The sequence below is a fragment of the Ornithorhynchus anatinus genome, chromosome 4 (assembly GCF_004115215.2).
Source record: "Ornithorhynchus anatinus isolate Pmale09 chromosome 4, mOrnAna1.pri.v4, whole genome shotgun sequence".
Taxonomy (NCBI): domain Eukaryota; kingdom Metazoa; phylum Chordata; class Mammalia; order Monotremata; family Ornithorhynchidae; genus Ornithorhynchus; species Ornithorhynchus anatinus.
The window spans coordinates 63685081-63705476 of NC_041731.1; the positions used below are offsets into that span (position 1 = coordinate 63685081).

At 44.1% G+C, this 20396-nt stretch overlaps 1 protein-coding gene across 7 annotated transcripts; it reads right to left on the reverse strand.

Annotated features, from left to right (window-relative positions):
* Positions 1–2182: 2182 nt before the first annotated feature.
* On the reverse strand, positions 2183–19653 carry ZNF706 (zinc finger protein 706). Of its 7 annotated transcripts, none has more exons than XR_003758840.2 (6): positions 19529–19653; positions 13135–13271; positions 11768–11875; positions 11047–11092; positions 3487–3553; positions 2183–2280 (listed from the first exon to the last, which is right to left on the reverse strand). XR_003758840.2 is itself a non-coding variant. In XM_029062685.2 (4 exons), the coding sequence occupies exons 2-3, from the start codon at positions 13267–13269 to the stop codon at positions 11780–11782; spliced, it is 231 nt and encodes a 76-aa protein (XP_028918518.1). In that variant the 5' UTR covers positions 13270–13271; positions 19529–19653; the 3' UTR covers positions 8574–11092; positions 11768–11779. The 7 variants fall into 7 exon arrangements, 3 of the variants coding, with proteins under 3 accessions (XP_028918518.1, XP_028918517.1, XP_039767755.1); XR_005659952.1 differs by having other exon boundaries at positions 3462–3553; XR_003758841.2 differs by lacking the exon at positions 11047–11092.
* Between the last annotated feature and the right edge of the window lie 743 nt (positions 19654–20396).

Consider the following 20396-nt stretch of genomic DNA (forward strand, 5'->3'; position numbering starts at 1 on the left):
AATGTGAGGCTGCACCGGAGAGAGGTCAGAGCGGGAGAGGTGGATCTGGGAATCATCTGCACTGAGATGGTAGTGGAAGCTATGGGAGCAAATGTGTTCTCCAAGGGAGTGGGTGCAGATGGAAATTAGGAGACCCAGAACTGAGCCTTGAGGGACTCCCACAGTCAGAGAGTGGGAAGCAGAAGAGGAACATACGAAAGAGACTGGGAATGAACAATCACAGAGAGGAGAATCAGGAGAGAACAGTGTCAGTGAAGCCCAGGATGGATAATGTTTCCAGAAGGGACTGGTCCACAGTGAAGGCAGATGAGAGGTTGAGAAGCAGCATGGTGTAGTGGATAGAGCACAGGCCTGGGAGTTAGGTCATGGGTTCTAATCCAGCTCTGTCACTTGTCTGCTGTGTCATCTGGGGCAAGTCAATACACTTCTCTGGGCCTCAATTACCTCATCTATAAAATGGGGATTGAGACTGTGAGCCCAACATGGGACAGGGACTGTATTCATCTCAGGCTAAGTACAGTGCCTGGTACATAGTAAGCGCTTAACAAACACCACAATTATTATTATTAGGATGGAGTAAAGGCCATCAGATTTGGCAAGAAGTAGATCATTGGTGACCTCAGAGACAGCAGGTTTGTGGAGTGAAGAGGGCAGAAACCAGGTTGGTGGAGGTCAAGGAGAGAATTGGACAAAAGCCAAACTGATCCTAAATGTTCACATAAATCCTAAATTTTTTTTGATGAAAGGTTTTTATTTTTAAATCAAACATTTTAAAATGAAACTTTGGAAACCAGCATCTCCAGCACACCACAAAAGTCTGTACTGTGTGTTTTAGCTCGAAGGTTACTATTTGTTCCAGGGGAAAAAAAAGATAGGCTGCTTTGATTTGGTGGGTTTTTTTTTAAAGAAAAAAATGTTTTTGATTTGTTCTCCTTTAGTAGTAGGAGCAGTAGCAACCTTTATTGAAGCGCTCACTTGGTGCAGTACAGAATAATGAAATGACATTCTTTGCCCAGAAGGAAGACTATATGTCCCAAGGGGAGGAGGGGAAGAGACACATATACCTAAAGATATTTAACCATGTCAAAATAAATGGAAGAGACATATGAATGCTAAAGAGAATACAGATAAGTTCACAATTTGCTGGGAAAGTAATCAGGGAAGGCTTCTTGGAGGTGGGATTTTTAGGAGGGCTGCATCTGTGGGGAAAATAATACTCTGTAATGGGGAGAGGGAGTAAGCAGCGTGGCCCAGTGGAAAAGCATGGTCCTGGAGGCAGAGGACCTGGGTTCTAATCCCAGCTTCAACCCTTGCTTGCTGAGTGGCCTTGGGCAAGTCCCTCAATTTCTCTGCGCCTCAGGCACCTAAGATGGAGATTAAGACTGTGACTATGAGCCCCATGTGGGACTGTCTCCAATCTGATTTTGTATCTACCCCAGGGCTTAGTACAGTGTCTGGCACATAGGAAGTCACGATAGAACCTCTCTAAATTGAGAAGATCAAATCTTCATCCTCATCAGTGGCACCTCAGTGGAGAGTTTTCTTTTTCCGATTCCAAGCGGCCCCTCAACAGACTCCACAACTCTTCGATTCCACATCTCTCTAATCATGGAACTAAATGAATTTCATTCCTGGGCAGTTCAAACTTTAGCCTGTGACATGCAGGTGACAGAGTTCTACTGTTGGACTGTTCTATTTCTATAAAGGGGTAGAATGTAGTCGTAGATTGTATTTATGAATTAGTAAAACAGACCACAAACAAGGAGGCAAGAGTAAACATGGCTTTTTCGGTCACTCAGACCACCCAAAAATGCACACCACTGTTCGCGGCATCTTCTAGCGTGGCTCGGTGGAAAGAGCCCGGGCTTGGGAGTCAGAAGTCATGGGTTCGAATCCCGGCTCTGCCACTTGTCAGCTGTGTGACTGTGGGCAAGTCACACTTCACTTCTCTGTGCCTCAGTTACCTCATCTGTAAAATGAGGATGAAGACTGTGAGCCTCACTTGGGACAACCTCATTCCCCTGTATGTACCCCAGCGCTTAGAACAGTGCTCTTCACATAGTAAGCGCTTAACAAATACCAACAATTATTATTATTACTCTTCAAGGGTACGGGACTCTATGTATAAGCATACACAGACATCACCAGCACCACCACGATTTACAAAAACCAAGAAGCTTTGTTGTGCGAGCTATGATGGAGCTTTAATCATGGGCAAGGCAGTTATGGGCATTATCAATGGCAGGCCGACAGGTGTTCATGAGGTATTGCTCTGGCTCTCTATAAGAGGAAAAGAAAATTTAGTAATCAGGCATCATTTGTAAATTCAAGGACACTTAGGGGTTAGATTTCCAGAGGAATAAAATTTGTCCCGTGAATTGTCTGGTGTTAAAACTTTAGAAATGAGTAAGACTTTACTTATCTTTTAAGGCATTTATCACAAAAATGATTTTGGAATAAATAGGAGTGTGACCTAGCTGAAAGAGAACAGGCCTGGGATACATGAGGTCTGGGCCCTAATTCTGGCTCTATTATTTAATCAATCGTATTTATTCAGCACTGTACCATAGGCAGAGCACTGTACTAAGTGCTTGGGAGAGTACAGTATGTAAGAGTTGGTAGATATGTTCTCTGCCTGTTGGGTGATCTTAATCAAGTCATTTAGCTTCTCTGTGCCTCTGTAAAGTGGGAATTCAATACCATTTCTCCATCTCCTCTAGATTGCGAGTCCCACATGGGACAAGGACTGTGTCCAACCTGATTTACCTTACATCTACCCCAGCACTTAGCAAAGTGCTTGGCACATAGTAAACATTGAGCAAATGCCATAATTATTATTAAATAAAATAAAAAGATTTGCTGAAGCTTGATGCATATGGACAGAATGTATAAACATATTTTCATGCCGCATTTCAAGCTTTGTAAGTCTAACCCCTATAACACTAACCTCAAGATGCCTTGCAGCTAAATGTAAATTAAATGCACCAGTTTACATCCTATCTTTAGTGAAATAAATACAGCCTGGCCTAATGAATAGAACATGGGTCTGGGAGTCCGAAGGACCTGGGTTCTAATCCCAGATCTGCCACTTGTCTGTGGGGTGACGTTGGGCAAGTCACTTCACTTCTCTGGGTAAAATGGGGATTAAGACTGAGCCCCATGTGGGACAAGGCCTAGGTCCAACCTGATTAGCATGTATCTACCCCAGTGTTTAGTATAGTATCTGGCTCTTAGAAAGCACTGAAATACCATGGGGGAAAAAAATCTCTTTTCTATTAACTTATTTTGGCAAAATTTTCCTAGTTTCAAGGGATGAGGTGAACTGGTTCACAAAGATAGGGGGCTGACAGAGATCAAATGAAGGACAAAGAGGTTTAAAGGTCATTTTAAGGAGAACACGAAAGCCCGAACTATCTAATCAAGCCCCGTTTCCTCATCCTTGAGTGGGAGTTTGAGCCTACCGACCCCGAGTACTTTGGTTCAAACCTCAGATGGTTTTCCAGCTTAACTTCCTTGGGCTGCAGCGGGAACCCTCTCTCTCTTGCTTCTTCATCTGCAGTGGAGATGGAAAATAACTGGTCAAAATCCTCAAACGTTCTTTTCCCCCCATGGTATTTGTTAAGCACTTACTGTGTGCCAAGCACTGTACTAAGTGCTGGGGTAGATACAAGCTACTCAGGTTGGACACGGTCCCTGTTCCACATGAGGCTCACAGATGAGGTAACTGAGGCAGAGAAGTTAAGTGACTTGCCCAAGGCCACACAGCAGACACGTGGCAGAGCTGGAATTAGAACCCAGTCCCACTGAATCCCAGGCCCAGGTTGTTCACTAGGCCACAATATTTCTAAATTCCAAATTCTGCTCCCTATTCCACTGATGTCCTAATTTTAGGCCCAGAAATCAAGGAAGAGTTTGACAGTACTGAGTGCAATAGGAGATGCAGAGGCTGGTCTCCTTTCCTCCAGTTTTCTCAATTCATTAGAGGATACTGTAAGTTCACACAACTTCATAGCCTCAATAACTAATCACATGAAATAAGAAAAGGAAAAAGAAAGATTAGAAATGTTTATGTGAGAGTAAAATTTATGATCTGAAAGGAACTGCTCAAGTTCAGGCTAAGTTGGAATTAAGATCCCCCATAAAGTACATTTTTCACTCCTAACAGAAACTGGTTTGGGAGCTAAGGAACATTCTTCTGATAACTGGCAACCACCTGGGTATTTCATGATGCCGATGGAAGACAGGGCTGCATCCATGACCAAGGCACTCATCGAGGCTTGAATGTTTTCCATTTCATGCCACATCCTAGAACCGATGGTTCCACACCACTTTAAATCCGAATGTTTTCCATTTCATGCCACATCCTAGAACCGATGGTTCCACACCACTTTAAATCCGAATCACAGAGGACTTCACATATTCATATATAAAGAATCCCGTTTTCTAGCTGGATTCCTTCCCTCCAATTTCGACTGAGCCCCAAGAGGGATAAAGACGATGTCCAACCTGATTGTTTTGTATCTATCCCGGCCCTGGACACGGTGCTTGACGCAAACTAAGCATTAAACAAATACCACCACTCTTACTGAACAGGAATAAGAGTGGAACTAAGACTTGCATCTCAGTTTGGAGCCCCCAAATCATCAGAACTCCCAAATTTCATGGGTGGCTGAGGCCAGATTCCTATAGCCATCTGCCCTCACCAGGAAGACCAGCCTTCCCTCCCTGCACCCCAGGAGTTGGGAGTATGAGGAGGAAGAGGAGGTGGTGACCCTGCACTCCTAATATCTCAAACTCCTGGAAAGTTGTGGCAACTGGGACCAAAGATGATCATGCCAGGTTAAGTTTGCTTTTGCCAAATTTACTGCGTTATCCTTCCTTCACCTCTCATCCCACCCTTATAGTGAAGAAATGGGCTCACTATGGACCAGGAGCCTATCTTAATTATTGGGAGCAATCGATCGTACTTTTTGAGCTTTATGTGCAGAGCCCTGCACTAAGCACTTGGGAAAGTATAATACAACAATATAACATATTTGGTAGACACACTTCCTGCCCGCACCGAGCTTAATGAAAAGGACCAGATGGAGAAATGCATCAGGTCTATCTTGTATCCACTTCCACTGCTCTATTGTCATCATCAGCAATATCTTCAAATCTCACTCCAGTGGCCACATTTAGTGCGTAACAGATTTTCTTATTACTACATTACGTGGCTCAGTGGAAAGCGCATGGGCTTTGGAGTCAGAGGTCATGGTTTCGAATCCCGGCTCGGCCACTTGTCAGCTGTGTGACTTTGGGCAAGTCATTTCACTTCTCGGTGCCTCAGTTATCTCATCTGTAAAATGGGGATGAAGACTGTGAGCCCCACGTGGGACAACCTGATTCCCCTGTGTCTATCCCAGCGCTTAGAACAGTGCTCGGCACATAGTAAGCGCTTAACAAATACCAACATTATTATTCCTACTGGAATAAAGTCAAGTATTTAAAACATAAGAAATCACTCAGCCCTGGACAGAAATGATGCAAATTGCTAAAGACTTGACATTTGAACGAAATTGCTTCACTTCTTCAGAGGTAACCTGGGACTTAGCCAAGTGCAATTCAACAAAAGCAGTAAAGTCTACTTAAAAGGAATTTTTGTGGACTTTTTATACTTCTCATGGGCAAATGCCATCCAATAAACTCTTAGAAGGGGCAGCAGTTTATGCAAGATTTTGAACCTTTATCTTGTTGTTCGGTGCTCTATGGATGCATAAATAGGGCCCACTCAGTTCTGCAGTGTGTTTTCAATAAGCCTTTTGATTAGAGCAAGTTCCTTTAGAACCACCCACCTCCCACCCCCACAAATTTGTTTGGGCTCATACTGCTGCACTATCCAAGGAAACACTTGTGCAGGTATGCACAGGGTACCTAGAAGGGTGACTGCTACAGCAATCCAGGATGTCTTTGCCTATGTGATATTAAAAATTTTCCCATAAATGTGCACTTAATAGATTTTTAAACTAGGTTGGACTTTTTCCCTTTCTAAAAAGAGCAGGGGCCTGGGAGTCAGAGGCTATGGGCTGGGGGGGCTAGTCACTCAACTTCTGAGTCTCAGTTTCTTCATCTGTAAAACGAGAATTAAACACCTGTTCTCCCTCTTTAGACTCTAAGCCCAGGGGGACGGGGACTGTGCCTGATAGGCATTTACTGTATCTACTCCAACGCTTACACAGTGCCTGGCACACAGTAAGCACTTAAATCACTTAAATATCACTATCATTAAATTAAGAAGAAAAATCTTATTGCAAAATTGGGTTCAACAACATCGAAGCTATTTTCTGGTAAGCTTGGAGCCTACTCCAGCTGTGAACACATACTACGTTCTCCAAAGTGGAACACTAACTGTGGCATATTTCTGTACGCTCAATCGTCTGGATAAATGAGGTAGTATCGTATGTTCCTAGAAACACTTCAGCAGCAGTGTGCTTACAAAAGCACAAGACGGAGAAAACTAGTCATTTGGTGGTATGAAACAGTTAACGAACGCTATGTAATGAATCACAGATATGAAATATATCAAAATATATCAAAATTTTAAATCAGGAAGTCAGCTTTACCAAGCACATTTAGTGTCAATAAAGTGAAAAACGGTAACATTTTCACGTTCAGTAATGCTCAGGTCTGTTTTAATATAAATTTGTTTGAAAGAGATTTAAGTGACACTAAAAAGGAAGAGAGGGTAAAAAACAACAACAACAAAAAAGCCACCGCTTAGGCTCAAGATTAAGTGGAAGAATGTGTCAGAATGCTCATATTCAAATCAGCTTTCTAGATTTGTGGAAAAATATTAACATTTCTGATAGTAATCTGAGCAAAAATTCCTAATCTTTCTAATTCAGTGTAAGATTTTTTTTTTAAGTAGTAATAGCAGTGATATGCTTTAAGGGCTGTTTCCAAGGCACCCGGCTCTGAACCAAGTGGAGAGGAGAGGAACAAGGACATTGATTCTGACCCACCCCTGACCAACAGGAGGTAGTGCCTCGACGGTGGGGGCATCTGAGGGAGCGAGCCATTCGGTGAAAGACTAAATACAGCAAAAACCGCAGTTTGCTCAAAAAGCAGTGCAGTAGATCTTGAGTAGCCTAGGGTTATTCCTACTCCAGGCAAGGCTGTTATTGGCCCCAAAATGCAATAAGTTTTCTAAATCTAGCTGTGGGAAAATATAGGCTCTCCTCCACCTGTGCTCCACCCCTCGGGATCACTTTACTCACCAGGAGGAAGGGGGCCAGCTCTCGTTACTCCTTTGCCCTGCCCACCCCCCTCAATAGACTCCAAAGGGCTCCAAGTTAACTTTAAAATACTTTTTAATGCAAGCTAAGAGAACATTATGTCCTTTGGGTGAGGACCGGGTAATTGTTTAGTACGGTTTGAAAATCTCGGTGGGAAAGCTTGCAGCTTTGACTCTGAATGCAGTTTGCTTTAGATTAAAATCAAAATAAACGGGTTAGGACCAACTATTCTCCATTGCTCATTTGGGGGAAGGCCCAGTGGAGGATAACGTAATATTTATTCTGCATAAAATACAATGCCTGATTTTCTAATGTTTGACTTGGTATCCCCATGCAAAAATCTCAAAATAGGACACTGCAGCATAGCCAGCTGAATGTAACTATATTCCTTAAAATAGCCTTAAATTCTAATTGGGCAATTGAGAGAATGTGTAATGGATGGGTCTTAACAACAATCAAAATAGCAACAAGCTCCACATCTAGAAACAACAGGCTGAATTTTTAATCTGACTTGTAATTACAAAATGTTTCAGACATGACATACAAAACAACTACAATCCAACTTTTAAAACAACTTCTTCCCTTGAGTTCTAATGCGTCTCTGAAAGATGCACTGCCAGTAAAATCAAACAGTTGAATTTTCAACCCATACAGTCACAAGCAGAGTACACGAAAACACCTTAGTAATGGTCTTCTGTGATACGGGCTTTGAAATGGGACTTCCTTCTTCGACTCTTTGAATGCTTATAATGCCATCGGGAAAATCGTGGAACATTTAAATCAATGGAAAAAAATTGCAAATTAAGTCTTCCCGTCTCATATCTTTTCTTTGCTGGGCTCATTTTGAGCTGAAATGGGAGTGTGGAATTTAACCAGCTGCCTGGGGCATTTAAGTATGGAGTCCTCTGCTTCCAAGTGACATTGAAAATAGCATCAAGGTCATCTGAGGTTGAAATGTTATCAACGGATGCTGCTTATTGCCCTATGCAAACACCCACAGCCTCTGTATTATTCTTAATAGGCATTCACACCGTAATCCCCCCTCCACTCAGCCATAAATTGGGATTCATGCCAGCTCACAGCAAGGGCCAAGAATGTCAGACACCCAACTGCTTCCCTCCCTCCCCCCCGCTCCTAAAATACCCTGCTGTTAGAGAGGCACGGGGCGGGCCAAAGCATGTGGAAAGGAGAAAAGGAGGAGATCGGGTCTCCATTGTCAGAGAACTTCGCTGAAGCGACGGAGTGTCTGAGATGGTTTTAAGGGAGGAACCTCCTTGAGGTAACAAGCAAGAAAATAGATTTTACAATAGTTTAGTTTCTTTTAATGTTTTCTTTAATAATACATTACAGTACACATCTGAGTCTCCAGTGTGTCAGCTGACAGGGGTAGAGCCACATGAATGAGTGGAATGAGTGGTAACAAGCTTAGCCCACTTCCTAGAGCAATATATGGGAAGATTTACAAATGCAAAAAGAATAAATCCCCTCCTCAGTGTATTTTAATTAAGCCCTTGAAGACACCATTACAATTCTGTGGAGGGCTTTGACTTAGTCTGGAATAGGACACTTCAAATTACAAAAATATTTAACTTAGGGTTCTATGTGTAAAAACTGAAGGTTCCCCTTGAAGTAGGCTTTAACAAAAAAAAGTATCAGTTAATAAGAATACTAACAATTCACATATTAACTGGAAGGCAACAAAAGTTATTATGCAACTGCAACTATTTTCCCTATCACTGTGATACGGCTCATAAGAATGAGCTCAGCACAAAAGTCTTTCATTCAGTCATAGCTACTAAACAAAGTCAAATCTTAAATTGAAATTTAAAGGTGTGTCAGAATTTTTTTTAATAAAATGACATTACCAACAAGAAGGCAAGATAGCATAGCGCAGTGTACCTTTAGCAACACTAACAATTTTTCCATTTTCAGCACATAACTGAAGGCAAGGATTCTAGGCTTCTGGTGATCAACATTTGGGAAGTGGAAGAGAGCGTTAAATGGAGAAAACATTCTAGTCAAATGCTCAACAAACTCTTTATATACCCACTGCCACCCTGTCATTTTTCCTTAAGGATTATAAGAAGATATTTTTAATGAGTAGAGATATACAGAGATGGGTAAAATGCACACTCACCTAGATGCAAGACAGAACTGTGGTGACGGGTGTTAGTGACAGGAGAAAGGGACAGCATTTGGTGTCAATGGATCATCAGTAGGGCTAAACATAGGTCACGGATACAGATGAGCACCCTGGAGTTACCAGTCCAACATGACATTTTTAGAGGTATTTTACCAATGAATCTGAGTGGTGTTCATCCCCAGTAACACAGCCCTTTTAAAAACTTAAACCACTTGAATTAATGGATTCTCAGTATGAATTTTGAACATTTGATTAGAGCAAATTACTAAATCCAGTTTCTCTTCCTTTGCGGAATCTCCAAATCCAGCTGAACACACTCATTTAACATTATTTCCAACATGAATGTGTACCTCTACAGAGTAAAACCAACCATGTCCTACATATATCCTGTTCTTAATTTTTCAGTGTTTTGCCAACATCCTCCCATGACATCCTCAAGAGGCTAACAATACCAAAATCATTTATGGGGCACATGACCTTGGAGTTTAGGAACTATCCTAAAATGCACGCCTTAAAAAAAAATATTAAAATGACTTCCAAAAGGGCACTTAGCTCAGTTACAAAAGAAATAATTATACTCTTGCTGCTAATACAGATACCTAGTCTAGAATCAGGTCAAGACACTCCTGATTTGTCTTTTGGCAATTGAGCATTTTTGAAAATAATATTTTCAAACTAACTGGTGGTTGAAATTCTGTTTTCAAATTAACATTAAAAAAAAATCACTGTCCATTCAAAAAACTAAAAACAGATGACCTCTTGCAATTCAGAGTTTGTTTACATTGATAGCCTAAGTACATCTTACAGAAAATGGTCAGTGATACTGCCTTATACAATACAACCTTGCTTCAAGGAGGAATCTGTATCAACTCAGCCTCTTCAGTCATCTTTCCAAAATTCTTAGGGTGTACATTATCGACACCTCCCATCCAGACTTTGTGGATGAGGATTAACTGGCTGAACCCAGAATAATTCCCTTTCCGGAAAAAAAATAAAAATACCCCATTCCAAACTGTAGAGCACCTGATACAGGGAATGAGGAACAGAGGGGGGAAATGGCACAGGATTCTTAACGAGGATTTTAAGAAATTTAATTACAATGAGTTGAGTCCAGAAATTAAGTAATCGGCTAAACATCCCCCCAAAGCAGCAGTTGAAAATCTAAACCTCATCTGATCACTACTGCCGATTGATGGTAGGAGATATACTAAATGAGTCTGCTCCAGATTAAAACCCACCAAACTCAGTGGCAAGATGGTGATGAAACATTTCCAATTCTAGCTGGTGTCTTCAATAGACTTTTATAAGGCAGATAACTTGGAAAACTGGAACAGAACTGCTACAATAATTTGTCCTGTGAGGTTGTAAAATCAAAGTACTACTTTTATTAAATGAGTTATTTTACACAATATGAACATCAATATAATTACAAGTGTAAAAAAATTTTTTTTTTATAACAAGAATGGACTGATTTTCAGGATTTCCAAATCAGGACCCAACTGTACATTTACACAGAATTGTCTTTGCATGAAGCCCGAAAGGGAACAGCATAAAAATATGAGTGTTTCTGTAGCCCCTTTATTTTTGCCGATTAACAGTTTGTTAGAAAAGCAGCTGCAGGTTTATTACCTAAGGTTTGAGACAGTAGAAGAGTCAATAGGTGCCATGAATTCACCTACAAGACATAAGAATAACTTTCAATGAATTTAACTGTGGCACAATACTTCTCCTATTTACAGCCTTGATTTGCAAATAAAACCAAGCAAACCAGGCACTGACATTGAATTTTCAGGTTTTACATCAAGTAGTCTCCCATTCGATTTATCTTCAGTTAATTTTACTACACGATAATGGGTCTGACCAGTTTGATAATGGACCATTTAAAAAGCCTATGCAAAAGTGTGATTCATTTCCAGCAGTTACCAGAATTATCCTGAACATGCCTGAATTTTGCCACGAGGGCACCAAATTTTCACTTGGTATTTAAGTGGAATACTCATACTATACTGGTCTGCATCAGGTCTGGGAGCAAGTCTCAGATACAGCTGTATTAGCTATTTTTCAAAGTGACAAATATTTTCCACTCCAGGACCAAGACTGGCCAGATGTTCATATTCTCTCTCTCTTATTTTTCCAGCAGCACTACAACTTTAAAATATTTCTGTTTTGAAAAGATGGTGTGAGTGGTCTGCAAAAATGGGCATTTAGGACAATTATGAAGTTAAACATTAACTTCTGGAAAGGGAATATTTGCCAAGTCTCAGCCAGAAGGGAGAGCTTCTTGTTACAATTACAGGAGTTACATCCTCATGTATAACCCCGACATTATCTAACAAAAAAATTCAATGACCTGTAAACAACTTTATGCCTGCACATCTGCCAGCTCTGGAGGAAGTGGAGTCTTAGGATGTTTGCTCTCAAAGTGCTGTTTGAAGGTCTTGGGGTCCGGCATTTGTGTCTAATGGGAATGAAGGGGGTTGGGGAAGTGAGGAAAAAAAAACAAAGTTAGGTTTGAATAATGGAAAAAAAGATCGAGATTTAAGCTTTAAAACAGTATGCGCTTCCTATTTCAAAGCCCCACTTTCTTAAATTAGTTCATATCAGGTTAACTATTTCTGTGTTAATAAGGCACAGGCCTCCTGTTCTAAACATATATTGCTGACACACATGAGCAACAGCATATTAATTTAACTAAGAGATTTAGAAAACAACAGGCACTATATTACAGTTGATTTCCACTTTCACTGATCCATGCCCATAGTAATATTTTTTACAACTAAATTTCACTCCACTCAAATGATCAGATTATTATTTGAAACCTCTCAGTTGTTTAAGTGTCCCTATTCCATCTTTACAGGACCACAGACTAAAACAACAAGCTTTACTCAGGTAATGAGTATTCCCCTAGATATTGGGTGGGAATATTTTATGGAGCAAGTGAATAGTCTCAGCTTCTCTGGCAAAGTGACTTTCCAAACATTATCTATCAATCTCTAAGTACCTGTGCTCATCTTAGCTCAGAAGTCATACATGAATAGGTCCCACTCAACCATATATTTCTAGTCTTAGCTCGGTTGCCACTAGGGAGGACAGAGCAAATCTTTCTTAGAAACCCAGAACTTGAGATTAAGAGTTTTTCCTGCTATGGATCTAGAGAATGACATACTAACATAAAATGGTAGAATCAAGTCAGGGAAATATGTAGTTTTGGTGAAAAGCAAGCAGGGATGACGTAGAATAAGTTCCATCGTAACGTGTTTTCACTTGGCATTTTGGTTATGGGGATGGTCATCTGAAAATGCATGCCTGTTTGGCTATGGTGCAATACGGTGTGGGAAGAAACAGCTTGAACGCAATGTCAGCGTGAACCCAAGGCAACCCCTGCACTATCTACATTTCAAGTTAAACATAGGAAAGTTATTCAGACTTTACAAACCACACTAGTTAAATCAGCAAATGGGGAACCATTTCCTTGTAAGGTGCCAGTCTGGGCTCGTGCCCATAGAAACCAGCTTTACTCTTATATCCGTATTACTAAATGTAAGTTAATACTGAAAAACATGATCATATTGAGATTTTATGAAAAACATGTCTAGGGCCATTAGCCATCTGACTTGCTATTTCCTGAGAAATATTTCCTTTATCAGAAAGGCCAAAACTTCACCCCACTCAAAAAGAATCACCCTTAGGATGGCTTTGTCTTTCAATTTCCCTTACCCTACAGACAGTGCAGGTGTATATTAAAGCAGCCTTGGCAGCAGCCTTCTGATCGTGTCCTTGTTTCTTCTTTTGTCCAGCTTGCTTTTTGGCATTTTTCTGCTGAGACTGAATCTTCTGCTGTCCACGAGCCATATCTATAAGCAATAGTAAAATGCTTTAAAAAAAAGAACCAAATTGACTTATTGGTTCAGGGGGATTACTGCAGAAATAGTAACAGAATATTACTAAATAATGCAACCTCAATTTTAACACTGAGTTTGGTTTTTCTGGGGGGGAGCGGAGGAGGGGAGACAGGGCAGGGGATAATTGTAGTATATATTAAGTGCTTACTCTGTGCCAGGCACTGTACTAAATGCTAGGGTGGATACATGCAAATTTTGGTTTGAACTGTGTCCCTGTCCCACGTGGGGCTCACAGTCTCAAACCTCAAAAATGAGGTAACAGGCACAAAGAAGTGAAGTGACTTGTCTAAGGCATATAGCAGACAAGTGGCAGAGTCAGAATTAGAACCCACGACCTTCTGACTCAGACCCGTGCTCTAGGTATTGGCTATAATTTCTGGATCTTTTTTTCAAAGGGTTTTTCTTTTGACCATTTGCGAAGTAGTTTTCCCCCATGGGGTACTTACTACATACATAGTGCTGGCTAAGAAACCCCCGTTTATTGGGGAGAAAGAGTTGCACATCCCAAACATCAAATGCCCAGGTGTCCAGATTAGCAATTTGGGAATTGCTTGTCCCTTAAACACTGCCTTGAGGCAGCTTTCAAAATATTTTTAAATTCCTCTGAATAGGTGAAAAATGAGCTTGTTGTGGGCAGGGAATTGTCTATTTATTGTTACACTGTACTCTCCCAAGTGCTTAATTCAATGTTCTGCACACAGTAAGCACTGAATCAATACAACTGAATAAAATTTATCAGATTCCTCCTTTAGACTGTAAGAACATTGTAGGCAGGGAACATGCCTACCAACTCAGTTGTCCTATACTCTCCCAAGTACTTAATACAATGCCCTGAACACAATAAATATGTTAATGAATAGTCCATTCATAGTTTATATAATGTAAGTCTGGGGGGGAAAAAGAGTCCTTATTTCAAAGAATGTCCCAAAAAGAAGGGTCTCACGTTTACTGAATCGGTAACCCCTAAGTCTTTCAGTGGCCTGTCAACCATTTCATCAGAACTCTACTGCCTCAAAAAATCATTATTTAATCACTTAATGCTTCAAATATGAGGGTGTTTATATGGGATGATTACTTTTCAAACATTTGTTATGAAACGGATAGCAATTCAGAAGGTGCCAGCAAGCACATCCTGACCACTGTAACAAACCGTTCTTTAAAATCTCCCAACAACTTTTAAGGAAGCTTGCAGAATATACCCAGTAAGTACCACAGTTCAAACTTTCAATTCCATCAGATCTCTAAGTATTGACTTTTAAAACAACCTGACTAGCAACAGCAGCAACTTAATGCTCTACGGAGAATTACTTTTCCGGGTTGTCATCTCTTACCTGTAAGACTCTGACAGTAAGGTCTTTGGGGGCAGGGATTGTGTCTATCAACTCGTTGTACGGTACTCTCCCGAGCGCTTGGTTTAGTGCTCTGCACACAAGTGCTCAATACCATTAATTATACTCTTACCTATTGGTCTCTAGACTGAGCTTGTTGTGGGCAGGGATGTATCTGTTATATTGTACTCTCCCAAGCGCTTAGTATAGTGCTTGGCACACAGTAAGTGCTCAATAAATATGACTGAATGTCCTACATGCCTTGTTTCTCATTCTTGTTAGGTGCTAAGCAAGTGAACAAACTACACAGGATACTGGATAGGAAGCGCCAAAACCCAGACATAAACATTCTAATGGTCAAACTGCCTTTAACGCTAAAGAACAAATTAAACAGATACCTAAGGGATTACTCGTAAAGTCGTGTTCCCCCATGCTTGCTCTGAACCTCAGCTACACAGCATTGCACGAATATAAACCTCGCTCATCAATCTTGCCACGGATATGAATAGCCTCAATGGCAGACACTTTCCAGGAGGAAGGTAATAAAGCCACTCGAGAGCTCCCAGTGAAGTGGAAAAATCTAGGGATGATTTAAATGAGAAAATTGGGGGGCCAGCATTCCAGAGAGGGTTTAGCTGCCTTGAATGCTTTCGTTTATCACTCATTGTTAAATGAATAGCAGAGTTTGTTCTTCATCAAAAGTCTTACACGCCTTGGCCCTAGTGTGCACCTTAGAATCGCAATCATACACCGCACTGTTGTTCTTAACGTGTAGGTGTAACCTTTTCTGTTCAATCATTATCTGTGCAGTAATACAATCTCTTAATTATGGCGGGGAGAAAAACAAGTAACAAAACAGCTTCCTTTCACCAGGAGTCCAGCGTTTGCAACTCAGTGAAAAAGAGCACGGGCTTTGGAGTCAGGGTTCATGAGTTCGAATCCCAGCTCTGCCACTTGTCGGCTGTGTGACTGTGGGCAAGTCACTTAACTTCTCTGGGCCTCAGTTCCCTCATCTGTAAAATGGGGATTAAGACTGTGAGCCCCACGTGGGACAACCTGATTCCCCTATGTCTACCCCAGCGCTTAGAACAGTGCTCGGCACATAGTAAGCGCTTAACAAATACCAACATTATTAACTAAAATAAAGCAGATACCTCTATTCCAACAGTACTTTTATCTAATGTAAATTTACTCAAGTGTTCAAATAGCACAGAACTTGAGAGGAAATGAAAGTTATACAAAAGATTTATCGAAAACTTTCTCTCTTCTACCACGAGCCCAGGCAGCACTCCACACGTCTTAGGCAGTTAAAGAACCCCATTTTAACAGAAAACTCCCCCTTTCTCTACACCGAAGACACAAGTGAAATAGGAAGGCTAAAAGAACTCACTCAAGACAACTCACTCCTGATCAGTAGAACTTAAATTTAGACACCCCCCGAACTCCCATTTCCTTTTTGAAAGGAGATTGAAGACGGCCAAAAACATCTGGTCGAATGCCACCACTTTAAAACTCATCTGGCTCTTTCCTGGCGAACAGGTTTCTCGAAGTAAAGCATTACTAGGACCTCTGAAGTGGGGGAGCAAGCGACCCCCAAACGTGCCAAATTTGGGGGTTTTCAACCTGCACCCTCACACGACTTTGCAGTCTCCCGAAGCAACTTTCATCTCAGGCTTGAGGGCAAAACCTGGGCTGGGGAGTCGGGGGTGGTGGGTTCTAATCCCGGCTGGCCTGCCGGGTGACCTTGGGCCAGCCACTTCCTTCAATCGTATTTATTGCACACTTACTGTGTGCAGAGCACTGTACTAAGCGCTGGGAATGGACAATTCGGCAACACATAGAGACAATCCCTGCCCCACAATGGGCTCACAGTCTAAACGGGGGAGACAGAAACAAAACAAGTAGTCAGGCATCACTACTATCAAGATATATAGAATTATAGATATACACTCATTAATAAAATAATATATACTTTTCTGTGCCTCAGTTCCCTCCTCTGGAAAATAGGGATCAAGTCTGGGAGCTCCAAGTGGGACAACCCCGTTACCTTGGAGCTCTCCCAGCGCTTACAACAGCGCTTGGCGCGTACTAAGCGCTTAACGAGTCCCCTTGTTATCATCATCACCACCTCCTTCGGGCACATGGGAAGAGAAATGGTGCTTTAAGCAAGGAGGCGACCCCGAAGGTGGCGAGCAACGTGGGGCTCGCCATTTGCCCCTCTGGTAGCCCTTAAAAAAGACACAAGGACCAAAAAAAAAAAAAAAAGGGGGGGGGAAGGGACTGTCCCCTCCCCCGTCACCCATCTGCAGGCCCAAAGCAGGAGACTCAAGCCAACCAGACCTTGAGGTGGGTGGGGAGGGAGGGGAATAATAATAATGGTGGCATTTGTTAAGCGCTTACTTACTGTTCTAAGCGCTGGGAGGGATACAGGTGATCAGGTTGTCCCACGTGAGGCTCACGTTTTTAAACCCCATTTCACAGATGAGGTAACTGAGGTATAGAGACGTTAAGTGACTTGCCCAAAGTCACACGGCTGGCAAGCGGCGGAGTGGGGATTAGAACCCGTGACCTCTGGATTCCCAAGCCCGGGCTCTTTCCACTGATGACGTAGGCCCAGAAGTAGGCCACGCTGCTTCTCCAGACTGTTAGCCCCATGTGGGACCGGGACCGTATCCGACCGGCACTTAGCGCGGTGCCTGGCACAAAGTAAATGCTTAACAGATACCATAAGAAATCAAAGAGGGGTCTGGGGGAGGGGAAATAAGTCAAGATGGCTAGAGGAACATGGAAAGCTCTGGGTGTTGGTAGGAGGATAGGACAGTTTTATGGAGAGGGAGAGTAAGGGAATAAAGCGTGGCTCAGTGGAAAAGAGCCTGGGCTCCGGAGTCAGAAGTCATGAGTTCGATTTCCGGCTCTGCCACTTGTCAGTTGTTTGACTGTGGGCAAGTCACTTCACTTCTCTGGGCCTCAGTTCCCTCATCTGTAAAATGGGGATGAAGACTGCTAGCATCACGTGGGGCAATCTGATTACTCTGTATCTACCCCAGCGCTCAGAACAGTGCTCTGCACATCGTAAGCGCCTAACAAATACCAACATTATTATTATTACTACTTCTCTTGTCTGTCTCCCCCGTTTAGACCGTGAGCTCGCTGTGGGGCCGGGACGGTCTCTGTTGGCGAAGTGGCCATTCCGAGCGTTTAGTACAGCGCTCTAAATAATAATAATACTAATAATGTTGGTATTTGTTAAGCGCTTATTATGTGCAGAGCACTGTTCTAAGCGCCGGAGGAGAGACAGGGTTATCAGGTTGTCCCACATGAGGCTCACAGTCTTCATCCCCATTTTAATAATAATGATAATAATAATGTTGGTATTTGTTAAGTGTTTACTATGCGCAGAGCACTGTTCTAAGTGCAGGGGGAGAGACAGGGTCATCAGGCTGTCCCACGTGGGGCTCACAGTCTTCATCCCCATTTTCCAGATGAGGTAACTGAGGCACAGAGAAGTTAAGAAGCAGCGAGGCTCAGCAGCGTGGCTCAGTGGAAAGAGTCCGGGCTTGGGAGTCAGAGGCCCTGGGTTCGAATCCCAGCTCTGCCACTTGTCAGCTGTGTGACTGTGGGCAAGTCACTTCACTTCTCTGGGCCTCAGTGACCTCATCTGTAAAATGGGGATTAATTGTGATAACTGTGAGCCCCACGTGGGACAACCTGATGACCCTGTACCTCCCCCAGCGCTTAGCACAGTGCTCTGCACATAATAAGCGCTTGACAAATACCAACATTATTATTAAGTGACTTGCCCACATTCACACAGCTTGTGTGACGGGACTCAGGCTGGGGCATATAATGATCATGTTGGTCTTTGTTAAGCGCTTACTAGGTGCCGAGCACTGTTCTAAGCGCTGGGGGAGACACAGGGGAATCAGGATGTCCCACGTGGGGCTCCCAGTCTTCATCCCCATTTTCCAGATGAGGCAACCGAGGCCCAGAGAAGTGAAGTGACTTGCCCCCAGTCACCCAGCTGACAAGTGGCCGAGCCGGGAGTCGAACGCATGACCTCTGACTCCGAAGCCCAGGCTCTTTCGACTGAGCCGCGATCTTGAATTTTCTTTCTCCCCAGACTTATAAATTCCCATAGAAAGAGAGGGGACAGGAAGGAGAAGCAGCAGGGTGGCCCAGTGGCTACTACTTCTGTTGTCTGTCTCCCCCGTTTTGACCGTGAGCCCGCTGTGGGGCCGGGATGGTCTCTGGGAGCCCGTCAAGGGGCAAAGGACTGTCTCTCTTACCCATCTGTCCATTCCAAGCGCTTGGTCCAGTGCTGTGCACATAGTAAGCGCTCAATAAACACTATGGAATGCATGTCCATAAGCAGCAGCGTGGCTCAGTGGAAAGAGCCCGAGGTCATGGGTTCGAATCCCGGCTCGGCCACTTGTCAGCTGGGGGCCCGTGGGCAAGTCACTTCTCTGGGCCTCAGTGACCTCATCTGGAAAACGGGGACGAAGACTGGGAGCCCCACGAGGGCCCACCTGATTCCCCCGTGTCTCCCCCGGCGCTCAGAACGGTGCTCGGCACCTAGTAAGCGCTTAACAAATACCAACATTATGATGTCGGCGGGCTGGCCATTCCGAGCGGTTGGCACAGCGCTCTTAAACGCTCACTAAATACAACCGGATGACTGAACGAAGGCCCACGGAGGCCTGGCAGGGTCCAGGAGGGGTCCGGGGTGGCCCCATGGCCAGTCCTCTTGCCATTTCCCGTGATCCTCCTCGCCCCGGTCTTCCGTCTCCCTCCCTCGTCGGTCCTGGAGGGAAACCGCCGCCCCCCATTCCCCTCCCCCCCGACCCGGGGCTTCGAGGCAAGCCCCGCAAAACGGCTACTCACCGGGACCGGGCGTCGTCGGCGATGCGAGAGGCCGGGGCCTGGGAAGGGGAGGGACAGCGCTGCCCGCCCGCCCGCCCGCCCGTGAGGAGAGAGCGCAACGGCCCGCGCCTCAGCCCCGCCGCCCCGCCGTGCGTGCGTGCGCGCCGCCGCCGCCTCCAGCCGGAGAGCGTCCCCACGCCGCCTGCGTGCGCGCCCCCGCAGCGCAGCGCAGCGCAATGGCGGCGCCATTACCTAGGAGGGCGGGGACCGGCCCGGCCGGCCGCCTTAGGGGGAAGCCCAAGGGAGGGCGGGGACGTCGTCGGACGCCCCTCCTTCTCTCCCTCCGTTAGGCAGGGAGGCTTCCTCTCTTTCCTCCTCCCCTCAGCTGTTCCCTTGGCCGACGCCCTGCGGGTCACGGGCGTCCTCCTCACAGGCCCACGGCAGCCTCGGTCATCATGGCGGCGGGCCACGGTCGCCTTTGTTCCCTCACCACAGCCCCACAGATGCCCGCTCCGTCCCACCTTTCCACCCTCGATCTGCCTCTCCGTCCCCCTGGCATTTCACCAATCCTGTTCATTCAGTCACTAATTGATAATAATAACATTTATGAGAGGGGGGCCTGTCCCAATACATGGCGGCCTTTGTTCCCTCACCACAGCCCCACAGATGCCCCCTTCGCCCCACCCTCGTCTGCCTCACCGCTCCCCTGGCATTTCACAAAGCCGGTTCATTCAGTCATTAATTGATAATAATAATAATAATAATATTTATGGTTGGGGGAGGACCTGCCCCAACACATGGCGGCCTTTGTTCCCTCACAGCAGCCCAACAGATGCCCGCTCCGTCCCACCCTTCCACCCTCGATCTGCCTCACCGTCCCCCTGTCATT

Bases quoted from the DNA above. Each gene is read 5' to 3' on its own strand.
- ZNF706 (XM_029062685.2), bottom strand. From the start codon at position 13,269: ATGGCTCGTGGACAGCAGAAGATTCAGTCTCAGCAGAAAAATGCCAAA. The intron at 11,876-13,134 runs GTAAGGGAAATT...CATTCCCATTAG, and splicing joins ACACCTGCACTGTCTGTAGG to ACACAAATGCCGGACCCCAA.